This window comes from Microcaecilia unicolor, chromosome 8 (genome assembly GCF_901765095.1).
Source record: "Microcaecilia unicolor chromosome 8, aMicUni1.1, whole genome shotgun sequence".
Taxonomy (NCBI): Eukaryota; Metazoa; Chordata; class Amphibia; order Gymnophiona; family Siphonopidae; genus Microcaecilia; species Microcaecilia unicolor.
In genome coordinates, this window is record NC_044038.1 from 2,317,840 (window position 1) to 2,336,114 (window position 18,275).

Sequence of the window (18,275 nt, forward strand, 5' to 3'; positions counted from 1 at the left end):
CAGATTTGCCTTACAGTATCCGGCGAAGCTGCGTGTAACTTATCAGGCGGAGGTAAAGACTTTCACTGCCACGGAACAAGCGCAGGCCTTTTTGAGCTCTCTTGAGGAGCGCTGATCGTGAAGATATAAATGACTTATACAGGAGCGAGGAAGGCCCAATAGCCTGCCAGGGCAAGGATTACAAATTGTTTCTGTTAAAAGTTGGATTACTATTGACTGTTTTAGAAGCAGAATAATGCATGTTAACTGTTGGTTCTAATATGCAGATTTAGCAGTTACTTATACATTAAGAGAGAGAGAGCAGTGCACCATTGAATACAGAGGACCCACCATAAGATCGTCTCCGGGAGGAGTTAGTATGGGAAACAAGAGTCATGAGGTGTCCATGACTAGACCTCGCCAAAGAGAGGGGACTGCCAGTTCTGTGGAGGGCAGATGAGATGACTATTGCTCAAGAATATGGGATCAGACGGTCTGAGACTGCTAGTGGAGACGCAGGATTTTCAAGATGCCCGAAGGAAGTGATTGCTACACTACAGAACAGCGGAGATCTGCTGAGGACTCAGATGTAGAGGTTTTGTGGTTCATAAGTTGTTAATATATAAGTGATATGAGCACCTTTTTATTTTTATATGTCACTGTTATAACAGTAAAGGAATACTAAGGTTGGGTGGTGGAGGTGGTAATGGCTTACAAGAGGGGGAGGGGGTAAGGGGCGTTATATGTGATGGTCCCGTTTTGGGGCTGGGGAAGTTTAAAAGGGGGGTTGGGATTAATGGGGGGGGGAGGGGGGTTGGGGGGTGGTAGGGACCTGGAGGTTTCAATTACTAAGGTTTTGGAAAAGAAGAAGATGGAACATGCTAGAACAGGGAGGGGGGTGGTGGCTGGGACACCCCTCTTCAAGACAAGAGAGGTATGGAGCTCAAGGGCTGGTATCTCATGTGAATTGGGCACCCTGAAAGTTGTGACGTGGAATGTAGGAGGGATCTCGTCTCCCGTTAAACGTACTAAAATACTACAACATTTGCAGAGACACAAAGTAGATATAGCTCTGCTGCAGGAAACCCACTTATCAGCTGTGGAGCATGCTAAATTGCGTACCTGGTGGGTGGGGGAGTGTGTCTCAGCAGAGGCTCAGGGGAAAAAAGGAGGGGTTGCCATTTTGTTCAGGAAGGGGATAATAGACAAATTGGAAGTGCGATTCACTGACCCGGGAGGGAGAGTTTTGCTCTGTGAGGCTACTATAAACCGACAAACGGTGCTATTTGGGAATGTATATGCCCCAAACCAATATGACAGGAAGTTTTACAGGATGCTAGCCTTAAGATTGCTACGACATAACTCACTGCCTATGATACTGGGTGGAGACTTTAACACTGTGATGGATCCTTTGATGGACAGTACAGGGACCCGGAGGAGGAATCTTGGCCAGGAGAATAGGGGGCTGCCTAATCTTTGTCGACAGATGGGGCTAGTGGATGTTTGGCGGACACTTGATCCACAGGGGAGAGACTATACGCATCTATCCCGAGTACATGGAACGCAAGCGCGAATTGATTATTTGCTGATCTCGGAGCAACTTTTTGGCTCCGTGGTGAGTTCGGTTATAGGCGCCACTGTGATCTCGGATCACGCCTGGGTGGAAATGGGCTGGGTACCCCGGGGGGAGCAGAGAGGATATGGTAGATGGGCGTTCCCAGTGGAGCTCTATCGGGATCCAGCTTTTAGGGCGTCCATACTTCAAAGTTGGCGGGATTATAAATTACATAACGAAATACACACTGATGATCCAGTTCTCTACTGGGAGTCAGCCAAGGCAGTACTCCGTGGAGAAATCATCAGCTACATGGCACATAAACGTAAAGCCCGACTTAAGGAAATACTACGACTTAGTCAGCTAGTGTGCAAGGCTCGGAGATGTTATGGTCGCCAGCCCTCCCTAGAGAATAAACAACATTTATTGTCCCTGCAAACGGCATTAAACGAAGCCCTTCATCAAAAAGCTGTGAAATCACAGAATTATTATAAGTATCAGCTTTATAAGCATGGCAACAAAGGGGGGCGGCTATTAGCACGGTTGATAGCGACTAAGCAAGGGAAAGCTAGGGTTCTCACTATGAAGGGAGGGCAGGATACAAGAGTCTCCACGGATCAGGGAATTAGTGAGATCTTTTATAATTATTACAAAGAGCTATATAGAATCCCACCGGATGAGGGATTGTCGGGAGACATGTATTTAGAGCAGTTACAGCTGCCAAGTCTATCTCCACAAGAGGGGCAGAAGCTTAACAACCCCATCACATCGGAGGAGGTGCTGCTGGCCATTAATCAGAGCCAGTTGTTTAAAGCACCGGGGGTGGACGGTTTCCGGGGGGAATTCTACAAAATAATGGGGGAAGAAATATTAGACCCTTTAACTGCAATGCTCAACACTTTAATAGATCAAGAACAGGTGCCTCCAGATCTAAACACTGCCTGCATTATTGTAATCCCCAAGAAAGGAAGAGACCCGGAATTAGCAACATCATATAGGCCTATTTCACTTCTGAATTTTGAGATCAAACTAATGACTAAGATCATGGCGAATAGATTAGCGAGAATTCTGCCCGAATTAATACATGATACCCAAGTAGGGTTTGTAAAGGGACGGACAACCGCAAAAAATGTTCGCAGAGTTTTGACCTCCTTAGAAGCTAGCAGTAGAGGGAACAAACATTCATTATTAATAAGCTTTGACGCAGAAAAAGCGTTCGATCGGGTCCATTGGGACTTCTTATACGCGGTCCTTCGAAAGTACGGGTTCTCAGGGAGATTCATGTCCGGGATTAAAGCATTATACTCGACACCAAGGGATGCCCTCTATCGCCCTTATTGTTTGTGCTAACGTTAGACCCCTTATTAAGAGACATAATGAGGCAGCCTGCAGTAACAGGAATGAAGATAGGAAAAGAGGAATTTAAGGTGGCGGCTTTTGCCGATGATATTCTGGTACATTTGACGAACCCGCAAGAATCTTTGAGTGCATTATTGGAGATCATTTCCGAATATGGAGACTATGCGGGGCTCCGGTTAAATCTTGATAAGTCAGAGGCTCTGGCCTCGTCAGAGGAGGTTTGGAGATGCTGGAGAGGTGAATTTCCGCTCAGAAAGGCGCAAACCGCTTTTAAATATTTAGGAATTTTGATGCCTATGGATACTTCTCGTTTACACGAGATAAATACTAAGTGGTTGCTGGAGGAGACCAGGAAGGTGCTACAGGGTTGGATGGATCTGCCACTATCACTGCTGGGTAGAATAAATCTCATAAAGATGGTACTATTTCCAAAGTGGCTCTATGTCTTGCAGACAATACCAATTTGGTTATACCGGAGGGATCTTCAGAGGTTTTATGCACTAGCATCGAGCTTCTGTTGGAAAGGTAGGAAACCACGGATACGATTCTCCCACCTTATTGGCAGGTGGAGCAGCGGTGGGATGGGAATGCCCGATTTAGCGTTATATAATCAGGCCTGTCAATTACGCCACCTGGGAGATTGGTTCCTAGGTTCACAACGTTATACCCCTACTGCGCTAGAGAAGGCATATTTTGAACCTTACTGGCTTTTTTCATTGCTACATCATAAAGCTGGTAATATACCAGAAAGATTACGCAAAAGTGTGCTGTTGAGACCAATTCGAGAGGTGTGGAGAAGGCTTGTGCGAAGGCTTGGAGGAGACCCAACAGTGACAGACCAGCTGACTATATGTGGGAATAGTGAATTTTTACCTGGGATGTCGAGCCGCCACTTTGCTGACTGGGTGAGTCGGGGGGTTACATGTCTGGCACACCTGATGGGCGAAGATGGGCAGCCCCTCTCAACTACAGACTTGTTAAATAAGGTGGGGGATTCCTGGGGCAATAGATTTGCCATAAGACAAGTACAACATTATATGGCTTCATTGCCGGGGGCTTCCTTATCTGGTCAATTGGGGGGCAAGATTCAAGAGTTTTTCAATTCGGTGGGCGAGGGAGAGGTCACTGTCTCCTTGCTCTGTAAGGCATTAACAAGATGGCAACCCCCCAGAGACTATAGTCCAATGAGGCGGGCGTGGGAGAGGGAGCTGGGCATGACACTGGAGTCTTGGAATATATCCAGGGCAGTGGCGCGCATACCCCTGTTGGTAACAGATGCCTGACTGAGAGAATGTGCATACCGATGTATCCATAGGGGGTATGTGTCAGCGACTCAATTAGCACACATGGGTGCGGATCGTAGTTCAAATTGTCTCAAGTGTGGAATAAGTCCAGGTACGCTGCTACATATGTTCTGGAGTTGTCCTGCATTGCAAAGATTTTGGTCTCAGGTTCGAGGCTTCTGGGAAGGGCGACTGGGGATCAAGATTGTGGGAAATGTTGAAGAAACAGTATAGAAAATAAACGATAAACAACATCAACCTTTATCCACATATTTGTTCACTCCTTCAAAGAAATGTAGTAGATTGGTGAGGCAAGATTTACTCTTCACTATATGCATGTTGGCTTTGTCTCATTAATTCATGCTTTTGAATATGCTCTGTAATTTTGTTCTTTATAATAGTCTCTACCATTTTGCCCCGCACCGACGTCAGACTCACCAGTCTATAATTTCCCGGATCTCCTCTGGAATCTTTATAAAAAATCAGTGTTACATTGGCCACCCTCCAATCTTCCGGTACCACATTCGATTTAAGGATAAATTACATATTTCTAACAATAGCTCCGCAAGCTCATTTTTCAGTTCTATCAGTACTCTGGGATGAATACCATCTGGTCCAGGAGATTTGCTACTCTTCAGTTTGTAGAACTACCCCATTACATCCTCCAGGTTTATAGAGATTTCATTCAGTTTTTCTGACACGTCAGGTTCGAATACCATTTCTGGCACCAGTATTTAGTCCAATAAAAAAGGTATCATCTTATTTTCTTTTCTGTTTTATTTTATTTCTATGGATTACCTTTAAAAGTGAACTAACACGGCTACCACATCTCTCTACTCAAGGAGGTTGAAGAAAACAGGAGATGGGATAATGTAAATAAATTGAAGCAAATTATGTTAATCTGTGTTAATCTACATCAGGGTCCAGATGGCAAGTATGTTTAATGCAAGCACATTCAACAGGTCATCTACAGCTACGCAGTTTTAACGAAACGCTGGCCATCCTTGGCCCGGGGGCAAGGCATCATTTTCACGCTGCAAGATAAGTCTCTTTACAAAAACTTATAAACATTTATACATTTTTACAGAAGATTTCTCTTTGAGCAATGTTAATGCAGCTGATATTTTGTTGCATTTCGTTGTTTTTTTGGGAAGGTTTTTGCCGATGATGAAGCTAGGATCTGTTTAGATCGCTATCGCTATTTAAAACCCAGGATGGTCTCTGAGCAACTTTGAGGCTTTTTCCTTCCTTTTAAAAGAGATAAAAGATTTTTCATCATTTACACATTAGTGTTTCATAGCAATATCTGTGGATTGCTTTTGAGTTATGGTTTTATTTATTGTAAGCCACATTGAACTAGAGTTTGTGAAGCGTTTGTTTACACTTTCTAACAATAATAGAACCAGGGGACATAAGATGAAGCTAGAATGTGGTAGATTTAAAACAAATAGGAGAACGTTTTTCTTTACTCAGCGCGTAGTTAGACTCTGGAACTCATTGCCGGAGAATGTAGTGACAGCAGTTGGCCTTGCTGAGTTTAAAGGGGGGTTTGGACAGATTCCTGAAGGAAAAGTCCATTGAACATTATTAATTTAAATTTTTGTTTTGTTTTTGGGTTTTTGCCAGGTTCTTGAGGCCTGGATTGACCACTGTTGGAGACAGGATGCTAGGCTTGATGGACCCTTGGTCTTTTCCCAGTATGGCGGTGCTTATGTACTTATGTTCGGGATAGTGCGGGGTAGAAATGTCAACATAAATAAATATCCTTCGTGGTGTGCTTTGACAATTTTTGTGTCTTGTAAGTGTGTCGCGAGATGAAAAGGGTTGAAAATCAGTGCCAGACAGCCTATGGGCCAAAACAAAAGTTGACCCTGGCTATTTTTTAGACTGTAAACTGCCTTGATCTGCAAACAGTACAGGAAATGTGAATAAACTAAAATATAAGCTACACAGTACGTCATGTAAATTCCATTTCCCAGACTTTTATGAGCTCTGCCTATTCCTGGAGGCAGCATGCAAAATCTTATTAAGCTGTTGCTTTTCCTAAAGATAAGATGTTAATGCTCCAATTATGAACTGGTGGTAAATCTTTGAAATCCTTATGCTATTATTGATGCAATGAATCTATAGCAACTATTGGAAATACTGTGATGTAGAAGATATTTTTGTTGTAAATGTTGAAAAAATATCAGACTATCATCATTCTTAATAATTTGGTCCAATAATTAACTTTTTCCAAGCTGTTCAAGAAATGGTTTGGTTGTCTAGTTTCAGTTTAGGATTGTACATTGTAGGATAAGACAAGATAAAGTTCTCTGAGGGTTGAATCTCTGGAGGAAAAGACTTCAGATACTCTGGATTCACTATGTAGATTTGTATCGGATCTTCCAGTAACCAGGCTCGGATCGGTTCTGCCCGGGATCTTTTCTTCCTTTGGTCCAGCTCAATTCTGTACCTGATCTTCCTGTAACCCGGCTCGGTTCGGCCCGGGATCTTCCTTTAGTCCAGCTCAGCTCTGTACCGGCTCTTCCTCTAACCCGGCTCGGCTCGGCCCTGGATCCTTTCTTCCTTTGGTCCAGCTCAGCTCTTCCTCTAACCTGGCTCGGATCGGCCCTGGATCGGTTCGGTTTGGCCCGGCCCTGGATCTTTTCTTCCTTTGGTCCAGCTCAATTCTGTACCGGATCTTCCTGTAACCCGGCTCGGATCGGTTCGGCCCGGGATCTTCCTTTGGTCCAGCTCAGCTCTGTACCGGCTCTTCCTCTAACCCGGCTCGGCTCTGGATCTTTTCTTCCTTCGGTCCAGCTGAATTCTGTACCGGATCTTCCTGTAACCCGGTTCGGATCGGTTTGGCCTGGGATCTTCCTTTAGTTCAGCTCAGCTCTGTACCGGCTCTTCTATTAACCGGTTCGGTTTGGCCCGGCCCTGGATATTTTCTTCCTTTGGCCCAGGCCAGCTCAGCTCTTCCTCTAACCCGGCTCGGATCGGCCCTGGATCGGTTCGGCTCGGGATGTTTTCTTCCTTTGGTCCAGCTGAATTCTGTACCGGTTCTTCCTGTAACCCGGCTCGGATCGGTTCGCCCCGGGATCTTCCTTTGGTCTAGCTCAGCTCTGTACCGGCTCTTCCTCTAACCCGGCTCGGCTCGGCCCTGGATCCTTTCTTCCTTTGGTCCAGCTCAGCTCTTCCTCTAACCTGGCTCGGATCGGCCCGGTTTGGCCCGGCCCTGGATCTTTTCTTCCTTTGGTCCAGCTCAATTCTGTACCGGATCTTCCTGTAACCCGGCTCGGATCGGTTCGGCCCGGCCCGCTGCACCGCCCCCTCCCGGGTCACATGGGCGCTGCACGGGGTGGAAACTAAGGGGCCGGGCCGGGAAGGCGCAGTCACTTCCTGCGGGCAGAGGCGGCTCAGGCTGTGCTGGAAGCGGCTCCGCCGGCCTCAGCCCCCGCCATGAAGAAGCAGTTTAACCGGATGCGGCAGCTGGCCAGCCAGACCGTGGGCAGGTAAGTGATCGGGGAGGGGGAGGGTCCGGTTGCCCGAAGCAGCTCGTTACCCAGCCCGAGCCAGCGTTGCTCCTCCGGCCTCTTTCTATACGGGGGTGGGTGAAAGCCGGATCTCTGGCGCCGTTTGATTGTCGCTTCCTTTTAATTTCTTGAGAGTAGAGTTAATGAATCTGGGCCCAGCAGAGGTGTTGTGCTGGTCCGGAGGATTCCCCCCTCCCCGCAATTTCCTTCTCGTTAGTTTAATGTTCTTGCCCCCTCCCCTCCTTTTTAATAGCTATAACTGGACAGTCAGGCCCAGGTAAAAGTTCTGTGGGCAGCATCCTGGCATTTGCAGTCAGATGCCTCTGACCCCTCTGGCTGGTGGTTCCGAGAAGAACCACAGTGGGGGACTCAGAAACCCAGCAGAAAACTACTTCTCAGCTTGAGTTACTACCAGCAACTATTAATTAATTCTCCATACTTGGACACTGGCATCCCAATGTAATCCCCCCCCCCCCCCCCCCCCCCCCCAGGCCCCAGCAGTAAATAAAAACAGGACATTTCTTTCTGGTTTGCAAAGACAAATCTGGGAGGCTATAGAAAGCCCAGAAAAGAGAGAAGGACCAAGGAAATCCGAAGAACAGATTTGTCCTTGGATCTGTGCTCTCTCTCGCCGTGAATCTGCACTTGCAGGCCCTTGTGTCACCCTGCTGTCTGGGTGTAGCACTACAGGATTCCTCAGCCAGGGTAACCAGCTGTTGTGTGATCTCTGTGAGTAATGACAGCTTTTTCCTTTCACAGTGACTTGTAAACCTCACATTTAAAGGAGTTTTTTTTTTTTTAATTCTTTAAACCATACACGTCCGCCTCTGCTTTAGCTCGCTTTTGCCATTTATAAAACGGTGTCTTCTGTTCTTAAAACTGTGCACAGTGCAAGAAAGTCAGCTCCAGTTCTTTCCAACCCGTACGCCTTTAGCTTCTGCCATTCTAAAAGCAGGAAAGTTCTTTTAAACAATCTGGTTTTATAGAAGTAACTGTGATGTGTGTGGGGGATCAAGATCTGCCCCCACCACAGCTAACCTCACTTATGTCAAGGAAGTAGATTCCCTGAAACTTTCTGAGGGGTATGGATGCAGTTAGGCCCAGATGCCCAAAACTTAAAATGTCAGCAATGTGCTTTTTATACTGGTTCTAGCAGGTTTAGTGAGCACGTAGTTCAGCGAGACACGCATCAAGGCGTTCGTTCTGAGTAATGCACAGAAAGGACCACCTACCTTTTAGGAAGAAATTTTTATGGATGGTCAGGAGCTGTTGGTGCTGGTGTTGGTTACCACCTTGCTGTCCTTTGCTTCCCTTCCTGCCTGCTTGCAGAGTTGACACCGGCTCCCTGGCTGTACTGCTGCCGAGGGGCTGATTGGGCAGTCTGGCTGCACACCCAGGAAAATGAGTGCTGCTTACACCAGAGGAGAGAGCTGTAGTGGCGATTAAAAAAAAAAAAAGCTGCACGCTGCTTTCATACACGCAGGCTGTATGCATGTAGAAAAGATGTCTGTAGCATGCACAGGGCAGTCATGCTTAGCTGGCCAACTGGCTTCCCCCATATCTCATGCAAATGAGCTGGGTTGCAAAAGCAACGAGCAGCTCATTTGCATGCGATTCTCTTTGGGAATCCCTCTGTATTTCGACTTGTTCACCCCTTTTCACCTCCAGACCTTGGCGGCACTCTTCCTCCCCTTCTAAGATGCCAGCAAGCTGCCTCCCTACCCTCCAGAACTCTGGGCATCTGTTTATCTGTTCACTGCTTTTTATGTGTTCAGGGGCTGCAGATTTTGTATTGAGGATTGAAGGCTCCAGCAGGCTAATACATGAGGATGCCAGCACCTTAGCTTAATGGCATCAGTCGTGGCCCACTTACTGCTTCATTCAAGATCAGAGCTCAGAATGAGGCTTACCTGACAGGCCCCAGGTGCATCCCTTATTTGCCTATGCCCTGTGTAACTGGGTTCCCTTTATGCCATGGCAGCTTCATGTCTTTGCCAAGGATGTTGGGATAAATAAACTTGTAAGGGGGATCCTTGGAAGAGCCTTCTACTCAATTAAATGGGGGGTGGGGGCTCCATTCTTTGGTCATTACTAACGGGCTCCTTCCTTGAGAAGGTTCTTTGTTTTGTACAGGCGCTGGGTAGGTAAAATGAATTTGTTTGTTCCCCTGCCTTTTAAGCAGTGTGGGAAATACAGCAGAGGAGTGTCATCATGGTCCCAGAGCATTCCCTTCTTTGGGAAATAATCCCCTTCTATGGATATTCTTGTAATATTTTTATCCGTTCCCATGTGTGCTTTTGGAAGAATTCACTGGCAGTATTTGAATGAATGTCCGAGTAACAATGTATGTACATTTTAAAAAGTTTACAGTTAACAACTGTTCACAGTAATAAACACATGAAGAGTTGTGTGTAGGTGGAAGGAGGCTGGGGGTGGCCCACGGGTTAATGTGCTCCCTGGGAGGGAGAGATTTAATTGGTGAAAGGAGTGAACAGTAAGAGAACCCGTTAAGGGGGAAGTTATCACGAAACTAGGTCTCATTAATATAAAATGGGATCTGTTAAAATAGCTTGAGTCAGTGGTAAAATAACCCGTCTCAACAGTAGCCCCCATTAATAACTTCCCTTAGTGTGAAGAGTTTCAGCGTCTGGTATTGTGATGTCATAATGCCTTGACTGCCCTATACTCAGTTCACTTTTATTCTATATAGCAGTGATTTCCACTTCTAGAGACATCTCTTTTTTCTTTAATTAAGATGGGACGTTATTAATATTACTGTTACCCCAGTTATTACTAATTAGGTCTCACTGTATGAAAGGGGACCTAATAGCTTGAGTTAGTGATAAAATAACACATCTTAATGGTGTCCCACACTGATAACTTCCCAGAGTTTCTCTGTTCACCAGAGCTGATATTGTGATGTCATAATGCCTCATTCCACCAATAAGAGCCAACTTCATCAGTGATGTCATAATAGCTCCATTGTCCTGTACTTGGCTCACTTTTATTCCATATAGCAGTGATTTCCACTTCTAGAGACATCTCTTTTTTTCTTTAATTAAGGTGGGACGTTATTAATATTACTGTTAACCCCAGTTATTACTAATTAGGTCTCACTGTATGAGTTAGTGGTAAAATAACACATCTTAAAGGTGGCCCACACTGATAACTTCCCAGAGTTTGTCTCTGGTCACCAGAGCTGATATTGTGATGTCATAATACTTCATTCCACCAATAAGAATCAACCTCATCAGTGATATCACAAAGGCTTGATTGTCCTCACTTTAATTACACATCAGTGAGTTCAATTTCTAGGTACTTCTTTTTTTTCTTTATGGAGGAACATAGGCTACTGCTAAGATGTGTTATTTTACTGTTAACGCCAGTTATTAGTAACTAGGTCTATCTGCATAAAATGGGGCCTGTGGTAAAATAGCCCACGTTGATAACTGCACTTCTAAATGAAATATTTTACACTCCTGCTTCATACCTAGGGGAGTCCCACCCCCCCTAATACGTAGAAATAAGGATCAACAAACTAAAGATCTGTTTTTTTGAGTTATGCTTTCTTGGCTGGGTCAGTGAGGGATAGTTGTCTGTACGTATCGCTATGAATTGGTGAAGGGATAAGGGAGAGGATGGTGGCAGTAAAATGTTACAGCTCAAAGAGAGGACGTATCGGACATTTTGTGTTTTAAAAGACTGAAGGACATTGGGTTTCTCATTCATTACTGAACATGTGGGTAAGAGTCATGGATCTGATATGCCGCTTTTCAGTGGTTTACTTATTGTATTCAGGTACTGTGCCTAGTGGGCTCATGATCAGTTTTTGTCCCTAGGGCAATGGAGGGTTAAGTGACTTGTCCATGGCACTTGGAATCAAACCCGGTTCCCCGCCCACTGGGTTCAATTACTTGACCCTTGAGATAATAACTATACAGCCTCTCAACTCCTTCCACCCCCACCCTGGTGCATAGAGTGAGATGTCCAGTTGGAGACGTGTGTAATTCTGGTGGTAGATTTGCTGACGGAGCCTTCTAATGGGACCGCATGTGTGCGTAGCGCTATTTTTCCTTGTGTGCCTAGGTGTCGGCACATAACTTTAGAAGCTGCTATTTTGGAGCGTGTACTTGTGCGTACTGACATCCACATCTAGCCTCTGCCATTTTGGAAACCTGTACATCTAATTGCTCTTAATTATGTACAGAGGCTGCAGTCTTTCTGCGCTACCATTTTTGAGGGGAAAACACTAGGGGCTACGTGTGTGGGGGGAGGGGGGAAATCTTGCTTAATCCTTCTGTAAAGCAGTGCCTGAAATGAGCACTTTTAAAAGACCTATATGTTCCTGGGAGCGGCTTTAAAATCCAGTTCCCCACCTCCTTCCTCAGAAATAGGTAATGCACATGTAGTTTTTGGTTCCACTCTGGTTCTGCCTAAACCCCACCCCTTTGCCATATGCACATAGTGCAGATTTACATGGATAAATTCCCAGCTTTCTAAAATTTGGGTTTTAAACACACACAAATTGTGACTAGGGTTGTAAAATAAGGGCCTGTAATAATGGGCTTTTTAAATCTCTCACTGTGAGCCTGAAACTTTCTAATTGTTCATTAACCTCTTTACCCCCCCCCCCCCCCCCCAAACCAACCCTTCCTTTTCAGGCTACCACTAGGATGCTTTTTAGGATCCACTTTTTTTTCTGTTGAAGGCCACCTTTCGTTGATCCTAGTCTGTCCTCAGGAAGGGCATATTTTTTTTTGTTGTTGTTACATTTGTACCCCGCACTTTTTCCCACTCATGGCGGGCTCAATGCGGCAGGCAATGGAGGGTTAAGTGACTTGCCCAGAGTCACATGGAGCTGCCTGTGCTGGGAATCGAACTCAGTTCCTCAGTTCCCCAGGACCAAAGTCCACCACCCTAACCACTAGGCCACTCCTCCACTCACATATTGGCTTCCAAAAGCTTGTAGAAAGGTATTACCTAACATCTCTCTCCAGAGCTGTATTGGGAAGGTCCAGCTGGCTCTGTACAGTTTAAATGTGGTTGAACTGCCCTGTTTCTTCGCTGACACGAGAATAAGAACAGAGCCCTGAAAACTTTGCTCACAGAGGTAGTTGCCCTTTCTGTGTCAAGCTTCAATGTGTGCTGGTAGCGTCGTGCCAGGTTACGGTAAACTGTACCCATCTCCTTCCACTTAACTATGGTACTAAATGAGGTGTTTGGATAGCTTTGGAAAATTTGTCCTGCTCCACCACAGCTGGGCTAAGTGTGACATTCCTGATCTGTAATGTTTGGAGTTTTTAAAAATGTTTTTATTTGGGGGTTTTTTTTTTTTTTTACATCTTTTTATGAGAGATTTTTAAGCAAATAGGACTCCTTTTACAATTTGCATGGACTTCTTTGCATTCAGTGTGCACTAGCATCACTTTGCAAAAGGAGCCCATAATTACCTTACTTAACAATCAGAAAAGTATAATAATAGCTTGTATAAATTACAATAATAGTGATGTCGACCGGATGGATGAATATACTATGCAGTATGACCATAAAATTAACTCTGAAGTGTGAAAAGGAGGTTTTGAGTTTGTATAATAGGCGCATTATGAACAATATGCAAATGGCAAGTAATGTAGGTTAATAAGCGGTATTGCAATAATTATCCAATGCTTCCCAAGTCTTTAGGGCATTTGAGATACGATGTAATGATTCAGTAGCTGTTTCATATTTCTTAAACATAAGTTCCATCGGAGAAAGTTCAAACTCGTATTGTCCTTCCAGTGCTGGGTAATTGATGATAGTGTTGGTCTACTCATTTAAATTGAATAGTTTGTAGATTTGGTGCTGAAGTTCTCAAAATTGCTCCTTTCTGTGAGATGGGAATATTTTGCTTATAATTCTTTCCAATAGGATTTGAAATAGCATATGGGATAAAGTTCCTGCTTCCTTAGAACATGACAGCACAATTTTTGAGAAGGGTCCTTACTGATAACATAGTAACATAGTAGATGACGGCAGAAAAAGACCTGCACGGTCCATCCAGTCTGCCCAAGAAGATAAATTCATATGTGCTACTTTTTTTATTTGTACTGTCCTCTTCAGTGCACAGACCGTATAAGTCTGCCCAGCACTATCCCTGCCACCCACCACCGGCTCTGGCACAGACCGTATAAGTCTGGCCAGCCCTATCCCCGCCTCCCAACCACCAACCCCGCCTCCCAACCACCAGCTCTGGCACAGACCGTATAAATCTGCCCACACTAGCCCCGCCTCCCAACCACCAGCTCTGCCACCCATTCTAGGCTAAGCTCCTGAGGATCCCTTTCTTCTGCACAGGATTCCTTTATGTTTATCCCACGCATGTTTGAATTCCGGGTCCTTACTGATTTTTCAACACTTTTGAAGGAGTCCGGTATGCTTTATTTAATTTATTTATTACATTTGTATCCCACATTTTACCGCATAGCAGTAGGCTCAATGTGGCTTACAGGTTCCAGAGAGGAGAGTACCAACTCCGGGAATATATACAGAGTGGAAACTAGAGTGACAGTAGGTGCAAGGAAGTTGATAAGGTTCCGGAAAAGAGAATACAACTCTGGGACGAATATATAGTAGCAATATAGAGAGAAATAATTCCAATGAGGCTGATAAGTCTCCGGGGATGGGACTACAGCTTCTAATGAGCAATACAGAGTAGGATAAGGGTAGAAGTACACTTAATTATAACTGGAGTGGTACAATTCGTACAGTTTGAAGTAATATGATTATGTGGAAGGGGTATTGTTCATTTCTTAGATCGAAAGACGTGATGCATTGTTCATGAATTAGTTCGGGTCTGATGGGTAGGCTTTCCGGAAGAGGTGAGTCTTGAAGAATAAAGAAGGAAGATTGTTTAATGGTTGCTGATAAAGAAGGTCTGATGGTTTTAGACCAGAGTTTATGCCAGTCCTATGTTGACTGGGTTGGTGGACAAGTTATTTTCAAATTATTTTTTCTCTAAAATGCTGCATGAATTAATTTTATGCATCTGTAAAAAAATGTTTTGTAGATTTTAGAAGGGAATAGATCCAAGCTGAAAACTCAGATGATTTGGGGTTAAATTCAGAGAGATTTATAAATTGTCATATGAGATGTGACATGATAGTGTTAAAAGAGATAATTGCGTTATTTTGCACCATTTGAGAAATGGACCAGAGTTCTGCTTTTTGCCCTGTTCACCAATTTAAACTGGATTTATTTAGTTTGATAGCAGGGTTTTTCCATAGCGCTGTATCTGTGCTGTTTATTTTTTAGTCTGATTTAATTTTGAATCTCTTTTATTATACACTAGGAAAAAATGCCCGTTTCTGAGCGGAATGAAACGGGCGCTAGCAAGGGGCCCCCTCCCTCCGTCCCTCGAAGCTACTTGCCTTGTTCGCCCTCCCTCCGTCCCTCGAAGCTACTTGCTGCCTTGTTCGCTGTGGGCCGTTTCGGCCCTCGAGTGTCAATAGCTCCGCCCTCGACGTCATGACGTTTTGACGCGTCATGACGTTTTGACGCGAGGGCGGTGCAGACACTCCAGGGCACACCGGATATCTTGGGCGCCTCAACTTCCGTGGAGGCTTCAGAAGGTTGGGGTTGCCTTTTATATATATAGATTTTATATATATAGATGTTGATTTTATAATGAAAGGTGGAAAGTGAAGGTTTCCCACTGAAGAGGTGAGCTCTAATGGATAATATGGTTTTAATTTATTTGCTTGAACTGTGACCCCATCTTACAAGGTCGGATGAATGTGCGGGTGGGAACCATTTGAAAGCTTGCAACATTTGGAAAAACCTGATGGTTCAATTCAAAATCTGGCAACTTGATACCTCCTTTTTGTTTGAGTAGTTTCACAGTTTGGTGAGAGCTATCCTTGGGGGTTTTGTTTTTCCATATACATTATTGATTTGACTTTTCTAATGTTTTGTAAAAGCTGACTGTGAATTGAGTTGGAATCCTACAAAATATATCATTTTTATAGCTTCTGCTCTGCCCCACCAGCTTAGAAATAAAGACCATTTATCTAAAATATTGGTGGTCAGTTGGTTAATAACAACATCTATATTTATCTTTATTTGTTCAGGAAAGTTGCTATACCATATCCCCGGGTATTTATTTCTGTTGGGTTCCCATTTGAAGCAGAATTAATCTAAATGATTTAATATATGTGATGGTAAGGGCATAATAGCAGATTTTATTCCAGTTAATTCTGTAGCCAGATATTGAAGTGAACTGATCTGCATGTAAATATTTAATTGAGTCATTTTGGAGTTCAACACCATCTATTTGGGGATTAGCTCTTATAGCTAGGACGAGGGGTTCCAGGGCTAAATTAAAAAGTAATGGTGAAAGTTGACATCCTTGCTTTGGTCCATGTAAAGTTCAAATGCTTTTGAAGCTGTACCATTTATCATTGTAGAGGCATTTGAAAACATGGAAAAGGTAGTCCCAGGCAATCCTGTCAATTCCTTTTCTGCAGTAGTCGCTCTTGAAATACAATATAAGAAGTCTGTTGTCTGTGACTTACAAAAATTGACTTCAGCTCTGCAAGGTGCTCCGTTTCGTATCGCTTCTTCAGGAGCCCTAATTGCAGCCAAAAATATGCTTCGTTCACTCAACGCCCCTAAACTTCGTGATGCCTAAAATGCAAGCGTAAACCACACCCACGATGGTTTCCTCCTTGAGTGACTGGGTATTTATTTGTCACATTTATACACATTAGTCTGAAATAGAGTCAGGTTCAATGTGGCTTACAAACAATAGAGTGAATAAAACGTAACAATGTACAGAATGTAACACTAATGAATACATGTGCAGTAAGTAACCAGGGATTTAGAATATCTCAAGGACAAACAAATAATTAAGGGTGGATATATGAAAGCATAATTAGGCAGGACTAGATGGGAAACAAGATTAAAGAAAGAAAAAAGGGTGTGGGTAAAAGTCTGCGAACGCATCTCCGGCACTATGTAAGCCACATTGAGCCTGCAAATAGGTGGGAAAATGTGGGATACAAATGTAACAAATAAAATAGCGTTCTTTGTATTCAGAAAGGCCAGACTGAAGAAATGTGGGTAATGATTCTTGAATCTGAGCATGTTTTGTAAATGAGTTTTGCTTTGAGGTCTTGACACTGCATCTTTTTGGGATTTATGTTCACAAGTAGGATTAGGAGGATGTGTGAAACACAGTCACTAACTTAAGCAAAAGTAGCTGTTTTAGCTCTTTTGACTTTCAGTACGCCTGAGTAGCGACTCACTGACTGATCCTATATTACATACGAAAAAAGTTTTGTTAGGATGTATCTGTTAATATTGCAGTTTTTGCCCCACTCTCCCTATGTCGTGCCTAGAGGTCTGTGCTGAAACTGGTGCGGATTCTATAACCATGCGCGTAACTTAAGCTAATGATTGCTGATAACAGCACTTAACAAGCAATGATGAGCACTAATTGGCGCTGATTTGAATTATACGTACAACTCGCTAAGTCTATTTTGTAACGAAGTGCACTGAACTAACGTGTGTAGGCAAGAGGGGCGTGGTTATGGGCGGGGCAATCGGCATTTCATGAGTGTTCCAAAATTTACGCACGTACTTATAGAATGTGGCCCAGTCCACGTAAATCGACACGCTGAGATTTACGCCATGTTTTTGTTGGTGTAAATGAATTCACGTAGTTTTAGGTGCTGAAATATCAACTAAGCTTATTTTATAAAGGCACCGATTATAGAATACTCTGTCGGCACTGATTTGAGCACCGATTTTTTTTTTTTTTAATATTTATTTTTTTAAGGTGCCTTATATAGAATCTTCTCCTTTTCTTCTTTAAAGCATTATAGAATGTTATCCGAGACTACTTGAGGTTCCTTGCGATATATTCTCTCTGTACAGATTTATGGGGGTTTTTAAAGTGTCTTGGGCTATAATTTTAGCTTATATTTTATTATGTAGATTGAAAACTATAGGTGCATATCATTAACTTTGGTATGATCTCAGTCTGATTTTGAAGTACTATGATGCTGATTCTAAAAAAAAAACTGTTGTGTTTTTGTTGTTAGTGTTTTTATATATAGTAAGAGGAGTTTTAGGACACGAATGTCTGAAATGGCTGAATAAAATTTAATACCGAGACCGTTTGCCAGGTGCTTTTCCTCTTGGCAGTGGTTTTATTGCTTTTAGGATTTCTTCTTTGGAGATATCTCTTTATCGAGATGAGTTTGCTGGGTTGGATTAATAGTTAGTTAGCTGTGAAATCTTAAATTTCAGTATTGTATAGTTTCTGCTTATATTGTGTTCATATACTAAAACAGTACATTTATCCATCTACCACAGTTATCAGAGGACTTTGATTATATTGGCTTGAAGAGATTTACGGCTAAGAATGGCCAAGCCGCCATAATGATCATTTAAGCGTTTATCATGCGCTAGTAAATGATTTTCTTGCATATAAACTATTTTGTTGTTATTAATGGGGTTTTTTTGTTTTCAAATGTATAAGTAGTTTTCTCTTGATTGGGTTATTTATCGTTTACTTACTATACCGTCTCTTATTGCATAGCA

General features: G+C 43.4%; 1 protein-coding gene across 1 annotated transcript in view; it reads left to right on the plus strand.

Moving 5' to 3' along the window:
* Nucleotides 1–7,541: 7,541 nt before the first annotated feature.
* The window catches only part of ARHGAP17 (Rho GTPase activating protein 17), a 156,806-nt gene continuing 146,072 nt past the window's right edge, over nt 7,542–18,275 (plus strand). The window contains exon 1 of the mRNA XM_030211990.1: nt 7,542–7,673. Coding sequence (XP_030067850.1) covers nt 7,621–7,673 — 53 coding nt within the window. The 5' untranslated portion in view covers nt 7,542–7,620. The remainder of the gene's footprint in view (nt 7,674–18,275) is intronic.